Source organism: Saccostrea cucullata, unplaced genomic scaffold, assembly GCF_032062105.1.
Source record: "Saccostrea cucullata isolate Sc308-1 unplaced genomic scaffold, CSIRO_AGI_Scuc_v1 ctg1288, whole genome shotgun sequence".
In the NCBI taxonomy this organism is placed as follows: Eukaryota; Metazoa; Mollusca; class Bivalvia; order Ostreida; family Ostreidae; genus Saccostrea; species Saccostrea cuccullata.
In genome coordinates, this window is record NW_026940095.1 from 16,988 (window position 1) to 35,800 (window position 18,813).

The following is an 18,813-nucleotide window of genomic DNA, read 5'->3' on the forward strand; positions in this document are numbered from 1 at the left end:
TGCTTGGAAGGGGGGTGGGCTCCGACTAAAAATCTGCGTACTACAGAGCTGTGCTACTCGAGAACCATCATATTTCTATTTTCCCATGAAATTTTTCTTCCGTATAAATCCAGAACAGGTGTCAAATCCCAGTTGGTTAGAAAAAACATGCATATGGTCCACGTATTGCAGTCCTTTTTTAAAGGACAGCAACTTGTTATATTGTGTAAACGGTTTATTGTTATATTTATTACTTTACAGTATACAGTAAATCAAGAAGTACCGCTAAGGGCCAAAATATACAAATATATACTAAAATAAAACAAACGACGATAATAAACCAGCTACAACTAAAGTATCGATGAACAATTTAATTACTAACAGCTTGAAACACATGAAACTTGTCAAATTAAAGTTAAGATTTATTGGAACCATATCAGTGAATGACCAAACATTGATCTTAGCATGAAACAGTTGTAATGCTTCTTCCTGGTTCCTTGTAAAAACTCAGTTCTTTAGAAAAGAATACAACGACAACATTCAGAGCATGGATAATTCTAAATCAGATTTTGTAAACAGAGATCCTAATGAAATAAATAGTCACATTAAGGTAAGTCAGAATCTGTTTTATATTCAAAGAGAACTTAAAAGTGTAAAACTTTGTAGTATTTTATGCAATTGACAAAATGTATCTTTAGGAATTGACATGGATAAAGAAAAAATAAAACTATTTTACAAACAAAGATTTACAGGTTGTAATTTTTTTATTCCTAGCTGATAAAATGTAATATAAAACCCCCTTTCGGGAAGTTTTATAATATATTGAAACCGCGTTAATATTGAGGTATCAACAGTTTTGTTGCATTTTGAACACAGTTTTGGTCTTTATTCTCACATTTTTTTTGAAGGACAAGTCACTAATAAAAGTGGAAAATGTCCCGAAAGTATTGTAACATTGAAAAACAAAATGTGTTTGTGAAACACTATGCACCCGGAGGCAACAAAGTTCGAAAAAAAACATTTTTAGCATAAAGGTCATAGTCAAGTTCACAAGGTCATTGACCTTGACGTCTTATGAAAGAACTTGATTAGGGGAGTAGGCATACCAAATATGAAATATTTATCTCTTGTGGTTCAAGAGTTAATGTGAAGGTACGAAAAAGCTATTTTGAGCATACAGGTCACAGTCAAGGTCACAGTCATTGACCTTTGTGCCATTTAAAAGAACTTAATTGCTAGAATTTGCATTCCAGATATGAGGTCTCTACCTCTCATGATTCAAAAGTTATGGCGAAGATACGAAAAAGCTATTTTTAGCATATAGGTCACAATCAAGGTCACAAGGTCATTGACCTTGGTGTCATTTAAAAGAACTTCATTAGTGGAGTACGCATACTAAATTTGAAGTTGCTATCTCTTATGATTGAAAAGTTATTGTGAAGGTTCAGAGAAGCTATTTTTAGCATATAGGTCAAAGTCGAAGTCAAAAGGTAATGGACCTTAATGACATTGGAAAGAGCTTAAATAATGTAATATGCATACCAAATATGAAGTCTCTATCGTTCATAGTTCAAAATTTATGGCGAAGGGTAAAGTTTGCAGACAAACAGACAGACAGGACAAAAACAATATACGCCCCGGATCTATCGATTTGGGCGTATAAAAATACTTAGAATCATTTCCAGGTTAGTTTGGACTTTAGTTTGGACTTTAAGTAAGGCGTGGCATTCTCGACGTTACATAATTAACTTCTAAAATTTACACAGCTATCCTTCACTGTTGAAATAATTATACTAGACTAAGTACATGGGATAGAAATTAGGGCAAATGCCAATTATTGCATCGAATAACCAATTACATTGTCTAATCCTGCACAGAGGTGGAGCTTAAGTCGTCTCATCGTTGTCAACAACAATTTAAAGTCCCTAATGTTATTGATTTCTTTACTAATGTGAATCTGTAGATATTGTTTTTTGTGTTCAAATTATGTTGAGGATGAATTTCATTTTATTTTAATATGTCCCGCTTATGAAATTCACCGTAAAAAATACTTAAAGTCTTATTATTGGAAAAAACCTTCAATGTTTAAATTATTGCAACTTTTTAATGTTGAAAATGTTAAAGAACTATGCAATTTAGGAAAATTTATCTACTTTAGCCTAAAAACTAGAAAAGACATGTTAAATTAATCATTTATGTCATATATATATATATACATTTGTTTCATATGTACATAATAATCATATTCTCCTGTAAACCTGTACAGTCATGTTTGTATTTGTTTGTACTGATGAGCTATAATGCTCAAAGTCAATAAAGAACTTGAACTTGAACTTGAACTTGAATCTATTCACCATTTGACAGACGCTAATTCACCATGTATATCCCAACATGCGGGGTGTATGCTATGTTGTGCGCGGGGTGTATGCTTCCGAAGCGAGAGAAAGGGGTCAATGTACGTTCTTTGTCCATTTTCTCAGTTTACGGATATTTTTCGCCAGAAAGCATATGCCTACGGAAGAAAGCATTATCTAAGGAGTATATGGGAAATTAACTGTGTGTCCACTGGACACCTTCTAGATTTCATCAAACACCTCAACACATTTGTGTATGGGAGCAAGATTGACGCTACACTGTGTTTATGATTGAATATCAGAACAAAGCTTTGCTTTATCGTCATTTTTATATTATTGTTTAATACATGTTTACAATATAAACTTTTGTACAAATTGTCTGTAAATAAAACAGTTCGTATATAAAGATATTGACGAAAAATCAATGTTGTGTCCGGGTGTATGCAACATGTTGTGCGCGGGGTGTATACCCATCTTTTTACTCTAAAGTATCATTGTCTGAAATGTCATTAAAAAATTCTTAACAACTGACTTTCGTGATAAAATTTCTACTTTTTTTTTTAATTATTCACCAGTTTTGTAATAGCACAAAGGTTCATGAATTCGATTTACTGGAAATAATACGTTCATCGTACTTTTGGCTTTACATGCACATGGAAGTAAATGTACAGGGTACTTTGTTTAACTGTTTAATGTGATAACCCGCAATTCATTCATTTAAATTCACCTTATTCAATCCTTCCTTAATAAAATCACACATGCATCATTTTGAACATTTAACATTTCCTCATAATTTCTGTTTAACTTTTTTTCGATATTTTTAAATGAGTTTTAAAATATTTAGATTTTTGTAATGTCATCAACACCAAAAAAAAAAAAAATGTTCTCCTTCATGTAGTGTGCGTAATAGTAATACGTAATAGTTTACGTTGTGTACTTTGGCCCCATAAGCCCATATTTGGCAGCAAACTATTTGTTTAATATTGAGGCATTGTATTGTACTGAGTACATATTTTCTAGGAATGGGCCCGAGGAGGGTGTGTTTGTGTCTTAGGTCATTTTTTTTTGGGGGGGGGGGGGGTATCTTTAATACGTGTATATACAATAATAAAATAAAGGAGGAGTGGACATTCATTGATATTAATTACAAGTCAACGTGAAATTGTAATTGTACCAAAAACAGTTTGTTTTTTTTTCAATTATGCATGCCCTCAGAAAATTGTCGTCCCTTATTACAAATGTGCATTTTTATAGCCGGCTTTACATGTTTATTGTAATTTGTAAAATACGAAATCTTATCAGATAAACCCAAAAAATAGTCCAAATATTGCAAAAATTGAAAGGAAAATTAATATATTACAGACACGTAATATCACCCCCCTTTTTGTTCCAGACACAACTTTTCACTACAGAAAATGTTAAAAGGTTGGACTTTTTTTGTTGCAGCATAACCATATATGCTTTATGTTTAAGTGAAAAACAAAGAGAGAATTGGTACTGAAAAAAGACGATACCTACAACCCCATCTGATCTAGGAGTTTTGAGTTCGATAAGCGCTTCCCCCTTTTTATAGCAAGTCCACTTATCTCAAGGTTTTTTTCGGGTATCCCCTCTTCAAAAAAGATTCTACATCACTGTCATAAATGCTTAAAAATACATGTATTGATACCATAAATGTTGCAGAAACAAAAATAAAAAGATTTATTCATAATACACCATTCATGTAGTGTTTTTATTATTTTTAACAAGCTAGATTAAAAAGAGCCGAAGAAAGGGCAAAGTGTCTTCAATGAAGGGATTAAGGAGGGGGGAGGGCCCCCTTTGGAGATTTTTTTTTAGACCACTGCGCCATCTACAATGTAGATAACCATCGCTCCTTGTACATCTAGCGTCTTTTATGCTTGAATATGATAGTTTGTTTTTAATTTTTTTTTAATTTAGTTAATTTGTTTTTTACTTCAGTACGTTTATGGAAATTACTTTTTTGTTTGGCATTAGTATTAAGATCTTTTATCAACACTATTTGTCGCTTTTGAACCTATGTAAATAAAACTTATATACTTTAAGAAAAATATGGGGTGTATACACCCCGCGTACAACATGTTGCATACACCCCGGACACAACATTGATTTTTCGTCAATATCTTTATATACGAACTGTTTTATTTACAGACAATTTGTACAAACGTTTATATTGTAAACATGTATTTAACAATAATATAAAAGTGACGATAAAGCAAAGCTTTGTTCTGATATTCGATCATAAACACAGTGTTGTGTCAATCTTGCTAAAATCTCGGAATTGTGTTGAGGTGTTTGATGAAACTAGAAGGTGTCCAGTGGATTATAGGTATCCATATTTCCTTAGATAATGCTTTCTTCCGTAGGCATATTTTTTGGCGAAAAATATCCGTAAATTGAGAAAATGGACAAAGAGCGTACATTGACCCCCTTTCTCTCGCTTCGGAAGCATACACCCCGCGCACAACATAGCATACGCCCCGCATGTTGGGATATACATGGTGTAATTAAGTAGCGCCAAGAATGCCACGCTTTACTGAAAGTCCTAATTAACCTGGAAATGGTAAAAGCCAATGTTTTAAGGAAGCCACAGGTCTCTCTGACCTCACAAACCAAGGAACAGTGTCACGTTAGGTGCTTACATGATGAAAATTTTATATTTCCCATATTAGGTGGCCTTTGAGGATATACTTGCCGAGCCGGACGGTATTCGGAGTATAGATGGCGTCTGGTGGTGTACGAATCTATGCTTCCTGTTCTGGAGAAGTTGTCTCTACAAGATGATGACCTTGACCTGTGGCCTCTGTATGGCTTCGTACTGGGGATCTGAATTTGCCTGTGTGGCATTTTGGCACATTTGGTATCAAACACCGGTCTTACGGACTCTGGAAATTAACTGTGTGTCTTGTCAGAAGATTTACGCTTTGTGTATAAACTGCTGGCTAATTCCTATTTGCGAAGCTTGTGGGAATTTATTTGTACATTTTAAACGATAAAATACATTACAATCAAATTTTTCTTCTTTAAAAATGACTTACATTGTATGTTCTTTTAATTAAGTACTGTATGCTAAAACAGTTATTGAATTCTAAGTCATTTCCCAAAAAATGAACAAATCTGTGATTGGGATACTAGTTTGTATAAAAAAATTAGAATGGATATTTAAAGCCGCTATGACTTATAATTAATTAATAAAAATTGAGTAGGTAACTGTATAATTTAATTCAAAATGTACTTAAATGTTAAAAAATAAGCTGTTATAAGGAATATTTAAACTTAATTGCTCACTTAAAATTGTGTCCTTTATGCAATATTTATTTAATCAGATAAACTCATCAATATGACTATCTTTATTGTTACAGTAGAGTTTTTTGATAAAATATTTAAGAAAGGACAGACGTTAGAAAAATCTGTCCCTAAATGTTTTACATGTGCGTATAGCTAGAAATGGTGAATCTACAGTGATGAGACATTATATAAAACCAAGATTCAGTTACAGAATACATTATTGGTTTTAATTTTCCAAGGTTGAAATGATTTGTGGTCACATCTATACACTGAACGCTGTAATATTTTCCAGAGAAAAGGCATGTATTTTAAAATGAACCAGATAAACCCAATATGTAATATATGTCCTATTGGTGACAAAATCTCAAAGTCCTAAATTTCAGTAGTTCTTAAGCTTCCTTTATTTAACACATACAGAGCACTTTAAAACTCGGACATTTTTTTGTTATAAATATTATATTTATCACACCAAAAATATTTACGGCACAAACATTTAGTCTGTAGGTATAGATACGAAATTATCATAGTAATAAACGTAATAAAAAATCTCCTTCAAAGTTTGGGTACATGGATATTTGTATTTAATGGGGTGTAAATCAATCTCGAGAGTCGCTCGGTATTCAGGTCAAGATTCATTCTTTATAAAGGTTTAAAATCCTTGCGTGCATGTTGGAATTGGTTATAAAATTTGCTTTTTTAAAATACCATTTTCTATATTGCGGAAGCCTTCAACAGTTATAAATTCTCTACCCCATCCCTGCAAGTCTTTGCTCCTATAAATATTTTTTTAATTGCTTACAATTGACCCAATTGTTCTTATATTCACAATTTTGTATTCATTTTGCATCTAAAGTAAGACTTATAATTTTCAAGTAAAAAGTATATATTTATTTATGATCAATCAGAGCTCCTCGAAAGGCTCGTATCTCGCATACTAACCTTATGGTGTTCTACATGCATCATCTTGCTGATTCAGTCATGTAATCTTATTATCCCCTCGCGCAACTAGTTGCGAAGGGGATATAGCATCGCGAATGTGCGTATGTATGTGTGTGTGTTAGTGTGTTAGTGTGTTCGTTACCTTGTGGGCAAGATTGACAGAGAACCATTGCATTAACCTTTCTCAGCGTTTACATACTTGTGTGGCAGTATAAAAGGACGAAGCCTATTAATTTTCAAGTCCATTGATGAAATATTTCTTCAGATATCGCGTTTTTACTGCCTCGAAACACTGACATTTTATGTACGAGTTGACAATTATCATTTGTGGGCAAGATTGACAGAGAACCTTTGCATTAACCACTCTCAGCGTTTACATACTTGCGTGGCAGTATAAAAGGAAGAAGCCTATTAATTTTCAAGTTCATTGATGAAATACTTCTTTAGATATCGCGTTTTCACTGTCTCAAAACCCTCACATTTATGTACGAGTTGACAATAATTTCCGCTAGGGAACCAGTTTAAAAACCGTGTCGAGTCTGTGGGAACCAGATTAGTAGAATTTGATGAACGTCGCGGTTTGATTACCAAACTCCACGGAATTTGGGATGCAAGTTAAATTGAAAGTGTGTGTGTGTGTGTGTGTGGGGGGGGGGGGGGGACGGGCCCGACGCCTGTGCCACAAGTTCAAATAAACTCTCGATGTACATTGTTATTTTTCATTACGAAAAAAATCCGTATTGCCTGGAACTGTGAAATATACTAATTAGGTTGGTAAATAATTAAAATTATTGAGACTTGTACATGTAGCATGCGTGATATGTTTCTACTTGGTATAAGGGAAACTGCCCAATTACGTATGCATATTATGACCCCCACCCCATTCCCAACTTAAATGCTATGCAATTTGATTTTTGTTAAAAATAGACACCCCCTCCCCCTATAATTTTGTTAAAGAAATAAGTAGAGCTGAAAAACAATTTAATACCTTTTATTAAACTTTACTACCCCAAATTAGGTATCAATGTTATGCCCCCCCTCCCCCCACCAACCAAGACGCGTTGCACTTTGCATTTTGTAAAAAAAAAATTGGATCAACAACAACACTCCACTCATTATTTTGTCAAAAGTAAGGAAGTTGATCCTAATGTTGCGGGTTTGAATCCCTTTGTGGGACGTGAAGACTGATCCTTCGAATGAGACCGTGTAAACCAAGGGCCAATGTCCCAATAGATGCTGGCACAAAAAGATCCCTCACTTGACCAGGAATCTGGGGACAAGAGTCTGTTGGAGCAGTGAACCTGGTCCAATAATTTTTTTAAAATATTGACCTAATTAACATCAACGTAACAGGGCCGAGTTTTTTTTTTCAAACTATATTATAACAAAATTGGAGGCATTAGGTTTATAATATGGTTTTAAATTAATCTAGTAGTGCAGGAATTTATCAAAGCCTGATTTATATCGAAACGAAGAAGTATATCATAATTATATATGCGTGGAAATATTAAAAATATTTAAAAACCTGATACAATTAGTAACGCTGGGAAATGGGATCGATGTTGAAGATTTTAATCTTGCAGAACTGCCTAACCGACATGTCAAGTGTAATCTCAGCCAATTATTGTCATTTTTTTAGGAACTGGGACAATTCAAAAACATTCAATAATGCATTCATCCGTTTCTTTTCTGCTTTGAAAACGACATTTCACCATTCCTACAAACTACGGAGTATATACTCGCGCTTGAAGCAACACTGCGTCATCTAAAGGATGAAGGATTTCATTTTTGTTTTGGCAACAGTCTCCAAGTAATGACTGAAAACAGTATCATTAATAGAAAAAAATCAATCCGATGTTTTTTTTTACGTTAAAGTTCAAAGACTTTTCCTTGGTAGCCAGGCTGCTTTTGTAAATATTCTAGTAGTTTACTTCGGTTTTCCGTTATTTTTGCTTGGGAAAGGAATTAAACGCACGACTCTCTTCTCACGTCTTTGAGAGGATACTGCTATAACTGTACAGCTTATACATCTAGTTTAAAAATTATTTCTTCGGACAATTTTCTTTTTTAAAGATAGAAATGGCGGATATGGATATGACAAACAGAGATCCCAATAACCTTAACAGTCATCTTGGGGTAAGTTCACTTATAAATAAGGTCTTCTGGCTCTTGGCTCAAACTTCTCAGATTTCAGCTGTCAGAATCAACTTGTTTGGATTATGCTAAACATTTTAAATGCAACTGTTTGATTTTAATTAATTGAACCTAGTGTATGTACATTTATATAGCTGAAGAGATGAAATTTGCATGCAAGAAAAAATGTTAAATATATCTTAAAGCATGCATGAATTAATCGAGGCAATGCAAATTACAATGCACCATTATATTTTGGCGCTTTTTTCGCGAGATAAGTATTAAATAAGTAAATAAAACTGGGGAAAAAACCTCTAAAAGTATTTTTTATTGTTCTATATAATTTAAGAATTTCAAAATGTTTGCATTGAGTGAAACTTTTGCAAGGAAAAGATGTTGATGCAAAATAAAGTTATTTCGAATTATAAGAAATTAAAACAACTTTAATTATACAATGTACTATATGTCTAAAATATTGTCAAATCCTTTAACTGTTTAGGATAAGAGCTTTTGACCTTATTTCTTTGAGTACCGACGTCTTTAAATGAGTGAAAAAAAATAAAAAACAAATAACCAATCAAGTATACGCAACATACTTTGAACTTTTTTGGACTCTTCCCTGGAGCTGAAGAGTTCCACTATATGAAGGGCCTGTGTACAATACTTTAAACGTCTATATATAGATTTGAAACAATTTTTTATGGAAAAAAATCTGGAATTTATGTTTTGTAATTTCTGTACATTTTTCTTTGAAACATGCAAAACTTTCAAAATTTTATATCTTCCAAAACCCCCTGGTAATGCATGCTGATATTTTGTCTATGAACAAATGATGGCACTAAAATCTTAAATTTAGAATACCTTGGAAAAAAATATCAGAAGGTAAGGTACCTTGCGTATGTCCTTAGGTCTCATCTAAAGGTATGTCGGAAATTGAAGCAAAAAGAAGACGTCTAATTGTTGATATATCCTTTGGCCTATTTTAAATTTAAAACCAACATACCAACAGTATGTTGGCTTCTTTTCACATACTAGTAGTAAATGTGGAATTAGCAAGTCCCAGACTGATACTTCTATCAAAAGTCGATGAATTTTTTGCAAATTTAGATAATAGATATACATGATTGTATGGCCATAGCATCATTGCAAAGTATGAATACCTAATAAGTCAGGGATAGAGTGTCGATATCAGATTCCCTACCAGAAAAACGTATCCGATTTTAATCATTTTGGAGGCTGTCATTTGACTTTTGAATACAGCAAACTGGAAAATCAATAGTTTACCGTATAACCTATAACCTGAGGCGTATATATGTATGTGTATATGTTGTTAGATATGCACATTCTGAAAAAAGGACGCCTGGCAATCTCTGCTAGATGAACTGAGGTGTCAGCCGTGGAACGGAACACCTTTGGTTTTATCCATCAAAAATGTAGCTGCTTGTGTTTTGAAACATTGTAAAGGTATTTAAAAACTTGGAGAGTTCGAGGAAAATGTGTAGGCTTTACTTTTTTTAGATGTAGCAAATATTATGTAATCCACCAATTTTCAAATTTGATTTGGAGATTAATCTTTTTTCAGACCCTCCTTTTTAATGACGTAATCGGCGAGCCGGATGGTACTCACAGTATCGACTGCGTTTGGAAGCTGTCTCGCTTCTGCTTTGAGTGTTGGAAGGGTTGCTGCTACAAAATAATGACCCTGTTATGTGGCTGCTGCATCGCCGCGGAGTGGGGCTGTGAGTTCGCCTACATCGCCTTCTGGCATATCTGGTACATCACCCCCATGTTTAAGGTTCTGGAAATCAACTGCGGCGTCTGTCAGCGACTGTATTCCATGTGTGTCAACTGCTGCATGACTCCCGTCTGCGAAGCTTTTGGAGGTATATTCCACCATTTTAAAAGGACCTAGCTCGCAGGACTTAATTTTTTTTCAGGTTGAAAGTATTTTCTGTGATCATTTTTTTTAATTCTTAGAAGAATCTAGTATTCACTAAAGAACAGCTTTTGGTAATTATGGATGATTTCTATTGGAGATGAGATTTAAATACTTTAAAATGTTATCAGTATTTCAAACTATTGACTTCATATAGCCTGTGATATTGCTCAGCAAATAAATTCTTTTACTAATTTTAATGTTTTTCTTAATGGTATTTCTTACACAACTTGATACTATAACAGTTATAATGTAAGCTATTCTGAGTTTTCCTTCCCTTCCCCGCGTGACGCAGTGGTTAGAGCGTCTGCTCTAGAGTTGCGAAGTAAGGAGTCAATCCAAACGTCGCGGGTTCGAATCCCATTGTGGGACGTGGAGACCTGTCCTTCGGATGAGACCGTATAAACCGAGATCCCGGGTCGCAGTAGGTGCTGGCACAAAAAGATCCCTCGCTGCTCAATGGCCCTAAGTGCCGAGTATAGGACAAAATTTTTAGCTCTCCACCAGCAAGTGGTGGCGTCTCCATATGTGTGAAAAAATCTCGAGATGGATGTTATACAACATACAATCAATCTTTCCCTTCTATCAATTCTTCCATTTGCTACCCTCGGCAGCTGATTGGGTGAGACCATTGTCATGACACAGGTAACTAGATATTACGTAGGGGACTAGACAAACTGCTGTCCAATCAAAGATGTGGTACAGGTACATGTATTTCCGCACAGTGATTTGCTAAAAATCTGTTTTTGAAATTAAAATTTAAAAAAATGTCTTAATGTTTTTATTGAAAATGAGACCTAAATCTAATTAAATTCTATTTATTCAATGCAATATTTAAAATCGGGAAATGAATTTTTAACCCACTCATTTTTAGCTCACCTGAGCCGAAGGCTCAAGTGAGCTTTTCTGATCAAAATTTGTCCGTTGTCTGTCGTCGTCGTTGTCGTCGTCTTCGTTGTCGTCGTCGTCGTTAACTTTTCACATTTTCATCTTCTTCTCAAGAACCACAGGTCCAATTTCAACCAAACTTGCTACAAAGTATCCTTGGGTAAAGGGGATTCAAGTTTCTCCAAATGAAGGGCCACGCCCTTTTCCAAGGGGAGATAATTATGAATTAGAGAAAAATTAATGGCATTTTTAAAAAATCTTCTTCTAAGAACCACTGGGCCAGGAAAGATGAAACTCATGTGGAATCATCCTCAGGTAGTGTAGATTCAAGTTTATTCAAATCATGACCCCCGGGGCTAGGGTGGGTCCAAAATGGCCGACCAAAGTTTTTCATAGGAATATATAGGAAAAATCTTTAAAAATCTTTTTCTCAAGAACCAGAGGGCCAGGAAAGATGAAACTCATGTGGAATCATCCTCAGGTAGTGTAGATTCAAGTTTGTTTAAATCATGACCCCTGGGTCTACGGTGGGTCCAAAATGGCCGACCAAAGTTTTACATAGGAATATATAGGAAAAATCTTTAAAAATCTTTTTCTCAAGAACCACTGGGCTAAGAAAAATGAAACTCATGTGGAATCATCCTCAGGTAGTGTAAATTAAAGTTTGTTCAAATCATAACCCCCCGGGGTAGGGTGTGGCCAAAATGGCCGATCAAAATTTTACATAGGAATATAAAAGAAAAATCTTTAAAAATCTTCTTCTCAAGAACCATTGAGACAGGAATGATGAAACTCATGTGGAATCATCCTCAGGTAGTGTAGACTCAAGTTTATTCAAATCATGACCCTCGGGGCTAGGGTGGGTCCAAAATGGCCGACCAAAGTTTTACATAGGAATGTAAAGGAAAAATCTTTAATAATCTTTTTCTCAAGAACCACTGGGTCAGGAAAGATGAAACTCATGTGGAATCATCCTCAGGTAGTTTAGATTCTAACTTCTTCAAATCATGACCCCTGGGGCTAGGCGGGGTCCAAAATGGCCGACTAAAGTTTTACAAAGGAATATATAGGAAAAATCTTTAAAAATCTTTTTCTCAAGAACCAGAGGGCCAGGAAAGATGGAACTCTTGTGGAATCATCCTCAGGTAGTGTAGATTCAAGTTTAATCAAATCATGACCCCTGGGGCTAGGGTGGGTCCAAAATGGCCGACCAAAGTTTTAAATAGGAATATATATGAAAAATCTTTAAAAATCTTCTTCTCAAGAACCACTGGGTCAGGAAAGATGAAACTCATGTGGAATCATCCTCAGGTAGTGTAGATTCTAGTTTGTTCAAATCATGACCCCTGGGGCTAGGGTGGGTCCAAAATGGCCGACCAAAGTTTTACATAGGAATATATAGGAAATATCTTTAAAAATCTTCTTCTCAAGAACCACTGGGTCAGGAAAGATGAAACTCATGTGGAATCATCCTCAGGTAGTGTAGATTCAAGTTTGTTCAAATCATGACCCCCGGGGCTAGGGTGGGGCCAAAATGGCCGACCAAAGTTTTACATAAGGATATATAGGGAAACCTTTTAAAATTTTCTTTTCAAGTACTTCAAAGCCATGATTAGTGATATTTTTCTATTTGAATGGAATCATTCTCAGGTAGTGTAGATTCTAGTTTGTTCAAATCATGACCCCTTGGGGGGTTAAAATTCAAGCCCCCCCCCCAAGTAAACTTTCAGTTCTGATCTGATATGTGCTTTTTCCTAGTCGATGTGCTCAGGTGAGCGCTGTGGCCCCTGGGCCTCTTGTTTTTAAATATTGCTCTTTGTCCGTCATGGTTGAATTCAACTTTTTCCACTAGGCGAGCAGAGTTTTGATGCTGATGGAGATGAAAGAAAACAAAGACATGCATGCCATAAATGGTTGTGTAGATAAATTATCGTAGAAGATAATGGTTATAAACAATATGTAAATGCATATCCTCTGAGTGCGTTTCCGAGGAGGAGGTACTCATTGTAATTCGGAGTTAGATACCTTATGTTATTATTTTACTATGGGTTTAAAATTTAATTCGGAAACAAGTGCATGTGTCCCAAACTTCGCTACAAGGAGATTATACATTATAGCGAGTACAGCGACCTCTAACGACAACGCCTAGGCAAAGAGACATTTCGGACGTACACATTGATCCAAACGAGTTTTTCTGCACCCACAGTGCATCGATTTTTTAAGTTACGTTCTCGCGAGAATAACAATAAATGTTCAACAAAAATTAAATCCCGTTGATGAAATGAACTAGAACTGTCCAAACGGGACAAAATACCCCCCGCTGGGTTTTTTTCAGAAGTAAGTTTTTCCATAATAAAGATATGTATCACACATGAATTATGAAATTTTTCTTCCAATGACCTTGAACTTCCCCAAATTACCTTGGGTCAAGGTCATGACAAACCCTTTGGTCATGGGCAATCCTTGTGTAGAATGAGAACCTACCAAGTTTATCCATAAAAAAGATGTAGACCGGACATGAATTATGAACGTTTTCTTCCAGAGACCTTGAACTTCCCCAAATGAACTTGGGTCAAGGTCATGACACACCCTTGGGTCAAGGGCAATCTTTGTGTGATTTGAGAACCTACCAAATTTATCCATAAGAAAGATATGGACCGGACACAAATTATGAAATTTTTCTTCCAGTGACCTTGAACTTCCCCAAATGACCTTGGGTCAAGGACATGACACACCCTTGGGTCATGGGCAATCTTTGCATGAAATGAGAACCTACCAAGTTTATCCATAAGAAGGATATGGACCGGACACGAATTATGAACTTTTTCTTCCAGTGACCTTGAACTTCCTCAAGTGACCTTGGGTCAAGGTCATGACACACCCTTGGGTCATGGGCAATCTTTGCATGAAATGAGAACCTACCAAGTTTATCCATAAAAAAGATGTAGACCGGACACGAATTATGAACTTTTTCTTCCAGTGACCTTGAACTTCCCCAAATGACCTTGGGTCAAGGTCATGACACACCCTTGGATCATGGGCAATCTTTGTGTGAAATGAGAACCTACCAAGTTTATCCATAAGAAAGATATGGACCGGACACGAATTATGAACTTTTTCTTCCAGTGACCTTGAACTTACCCAAATGACCTTGGATCAAGGTCATGACACACCCCTAGGTCATGAGCAATCTTTGTATGGAGTAGTAGATTCTAATGTCCCTCCGTAAGAAAGATATGGACCGGACACGTTTGCACAGACAGACGGACGTAGGACAAGGTAAAAGTTCAACAACAACAAAAAAATAATCGCCTTGTTGAAATGAATAAGTAAATAATATAGATCAATATAGATAAATAGTAAATAAATTGTATTCTAATGGACGCACTAAATGTCATGTGCGGTTGGACGAGCCCGACCTTAATTAAAACGGAATACTGTATTAAGTATTAACGCTCGCCCTACCGGTCGTAGGTGTCAACATATTATCTCTTTCACAGTAATGCAAACATGTGATATAGGTCACCAAATAAGAAACTTCCAAGAAATTGAATCTATTAATTGTTTTGTTATCCCCAAAGTTCTGTATCTATAGTCACAGCTAATTTTTATTTAACCATTGTACATAATTTTCGATAAAAATTACAAATTCAATCAAATATACACCTCTCACTCTTTTGCTGAATATTGATATGAAATGACAAGAAAATTTATCAACCAGTCATGCTAGATGTACAAAATGATCGATTGCTGATGAAAAATTAATATAGTTATTCATTCAATACACTGGTGTTCACATCTACGTGTCTGAATCACAAAAACAATAATTATGATATTGATTTATCTCCTGTGATACCCGATCGTATTTAAGAGATGCCGTTTAGTTGCATGAACATAGAAAATGAGAATATTGCCTGCACGACATTTTGTACTCAAATAAAATCAATACGTATATAAGATATGATAAATTAATTAAAAGTTCTTTTTTACACCGATGTAGGCATATATTTTCTCAAAAAATAAATTAATCATTCATTTTAATTGTTCGGTTCATGAATAGAAAATATCGGGCTAAGAAACTTAACCTTAGCAACATGTCGATATTTTGCAAGGTTTTGTTGATGATACTAAGTATGTTTCTGAATGATTACACTGCTTTGTACTTAACACATTTATTTTTATTAATTTTTATTTGATTGGTTTGTTTATTTTGAAACATATAGTTTATTTTCCTCTCATATTTTCTTTTTAGATCAAAATCAAGAAAAAAGTTTGGACATGAATGTTTTTCAGAGTTTTCAAATTTTAAGTTTCTAAACCAAATTTTATTTTTATCTGTCTATAATCGTCATTACTTGCATGCAAACAATGCAAGGTTACGCGTAGAACATTTAACTTCAACTTACTTTTTCCAGATTTGTCCTCGATATATCACATGATTATCTATATGTTTCATATACGCTGTCTGAATTACGAAAAAAACGATTAATAGACACTTTCAGGTTCTCAATCTATAAATACACGTAATTATATATAATAAATGTACCTATTTATGTATGTTCATAAATCGTCTATGAAATCTTACACAGATTTCATTGTATTTACATGAATGAATTTGATTCATATACAAAGGAATTAATTAGCAGACTGTCGGATTGACATCAGCGTTACAGTTTGGTGGATAATATGCGGCCTTAAGCAGTCTAATCCGCCTAACAATTATACCCCTCCGTCGGTACCTTAAGAATATCCCACGTTACCTGGACAGAACAAACTCTTAAAGGAGGAAAAGCATTAAATATTACAAACATCTCTCTCTCTCTCTCGCGTAATGGTAATGGATGCTTAAGGTACATCGATACTCTGTAAGAGAGATAACTCTTCATGACATCAATGTACATTATTCCTTTATAAATTTGTCAAGTTGAAGTGTCTTTTTTGTCCAATTTTGCCCTGCAAACCATGCTTTAATAGTTTGTATTTTACTTCACAAAATGATTTAAGTTTAAGAAACATTTTATATCAGTGAGCAGAGGTTTTATGAACCTTAAAGCTTTTCAATTATTTTGCAGTTTATCAGGCAAATACTAGTATAGAAGACCTTATAAATTGTACATCCATACAGGTAAATACATGTACACTTGTACAAACTCCTGGATTGAAAAAAATGTTTAATACCCTGAGAGTGCTGAGAGATACTGGATAGATAGTTGCAGAAGAACAAGTCGTTGTTTTCAATACAGTCATATGTATATTGATTTTATTTTTATCGTTTAATTTATGAATATAAATTAAAAGCTATTGGGAGGGGGGTTGGAATTAACAGAATCCATCTTAAAGAATACGACATGTAAGATCTACATTTAGGTCGCAACTTGCATTTATTACCGGTATGTAAGATATATTATACAATAGAAAAAAAACTTTTAAAATGAATTCTTTACCTTGACCAGAAATATGAATATTAATTATTTGATAAACCAATACAATTTGTTTCGAAACGGATAAAAGTCATTCATCTAACTTGTGTAAATGGGTAGTTTAAATAAAGAAATAAATTAATTATACTTAATAATAAATAAATTCATTTTTATTTCATAAGGCTTATAATTTATTATTTGTTTATCTATTTAAAAGCTATACGCATGGGTATTTTCTCTGTGATTAGATTTATTATAAAAGTAAATCTGACATTGCTGCAATGAGTTGTTAATTAAAAAAAAAATCGACTTTATATCCAACTTCATTATTTCCACTTCAAATTTCCTTATAAATTTACTATTGATTTGAAATAAATGTTCATTTCAACATCTTTTCAAATTAAAGAATTTCTATTAATTATCACCGCTTTTATCCTAACAAACCTTTTGTATATATTAATTAGTTGTGCTAGGTGTCCCGGTCAGTTAATTACGAAACACGTTCGGACACATTACTTTTTACCAGGATATCGTTAATAATTCAGTGTTTGTTTTGTTTCGTGGACAACGGACACAGTAGGGTGTGAGTCCTTATATAAGGTCCCTAGGGGCCCATTGGAGATTATTCAACTCACTGAAACGCATCGAATCACTATCTAAAATGACTGATAAAACTGGAGAAATTGATCTCAGTAACAGAGATCCAAATGGGCTAAATTCCCATCTCGGGGTAAGTTTTGTATTTTTTTTTTTTAACTTTTAACATACATTATGAATTCATATTTTGCATTATAATTTTTATTTTGCAGTCAATCTCCCACCTTTATCTCTTCCGCCTTTTTAGGTTATTTTTTTCATTTGTAAACCAAGTAATTTACTTTTCCCTTTATCAAAATTTTTTGAAATTACATTGCTTTAGAAAATACAGAAAATTTTTGAAACTTCTAAAAACTAAAAATAATATGCTATATGACACAATTTTAGACGCTTAATATCTATATACTAAAGAAAAAAAAGAAAGGGAAAAACATTAGTTGTTTTTCAGGGATGAATAATTAACATATTAACTAGAAAAATGTATGGAAAATTGTCCAAACTACAAAGTCCTATCTTTGTTTGAGAGATGAAATTGTGTGTTTTTTTCTAAGGCCAAACTTTTATCACATTTTTTTTTACTTTGAACCCCCCCCCCCCCCCCCCCACCGATACTTCAAAATATAGGTAATGGATAAAAAGTAGATGAAATTGGAATTTAAAAAATCGTTCGTTCTTTAGGATGCATGGGCGCGAAATTATATCCGTAAGCATAAAACCCCTAAACAGTGTATGAGAAGTTATATTTCACAAAGACTTTTCGTCTGTGAATTCTAAAACTTTAATGTAACATATATTTTCTCAGAAAAAACAATCGAGAGAAATGCTATATGGAATATGTCGTCCTTCCTTTTGACTGAAAATAATAATATCTTAATTTTGTTTTATTTGCAGACGTTGCTCTTCAATGACGTCATCGGAGAACCAGATGGCACCCACAGTATCGACTGTGTCTTCAAACTGTCCAACACCTGCTTCGAGCTCTGGAAAGGACTCTGCTATAAAATAATGACATTTTGCTGTGGTTGCTGTATCGCCATGGAGTGGGGTTGCGAGTTTGCGTACATTGCCTTTGTCCATATTTGGATGCTTACACCTTGCATCAAAGTTGTGGAAATTAATTGCGGAATTTGCCAGAGAATTTACACGATGTGTATCAACTGCTGTTGCACGCCATGTTTTGAGGCCATTGGTGGTATATTCCATCATTTTAAAAAATGATCAGATGAACTAGATTGCAACTTTTTTCAAGAGACTAAAT

General features: G+C 34.3%; 1 protein-coding gene across 1 annotated transcript; it reads left to right on the forward strand.

Moving 5' to 3' along the window:
- Positions 1-8,226: 8,226 nt before the first annotated feature.
- Positions 8,227-10,844, forward strand: LOC134254758 (caveolin-1-like). The gene is made up of 2 exons (XM_062737284.1): positions 8,227-8,717; positions 10,297-10,844. Exons 1-2 carry the CDS (start codon positions 8,661-8,663, stop codon positions 10,624-10,626), a joined length of 387 nt encoding a protein of 128 aa, XP_062593268.1. The 5' UTR covers positions 8,227-8,660; the 3' UTR covers positions 10,627-10,844.
- Positions 10,845-18,813: the final 7,969 nt, after the last annotated feature.

Excerpts from the sequence above, each read along its gene's own strand:
- LOC134254758 (XM_062737284.1), top strand. The coding sequence starts at position 8,661 with ATGGCGGATATGGATATGACAAACAGAGATCCCAATAACCTTAACAGT. Across the intron at positions 8,718-10,296 it reads ACCTTAACAGTCATCTTGGG|ACCCTCCTTTTTAATGACGT; the intron begins GTAAGTTCACTT and ends ATCTTTTTTCAG.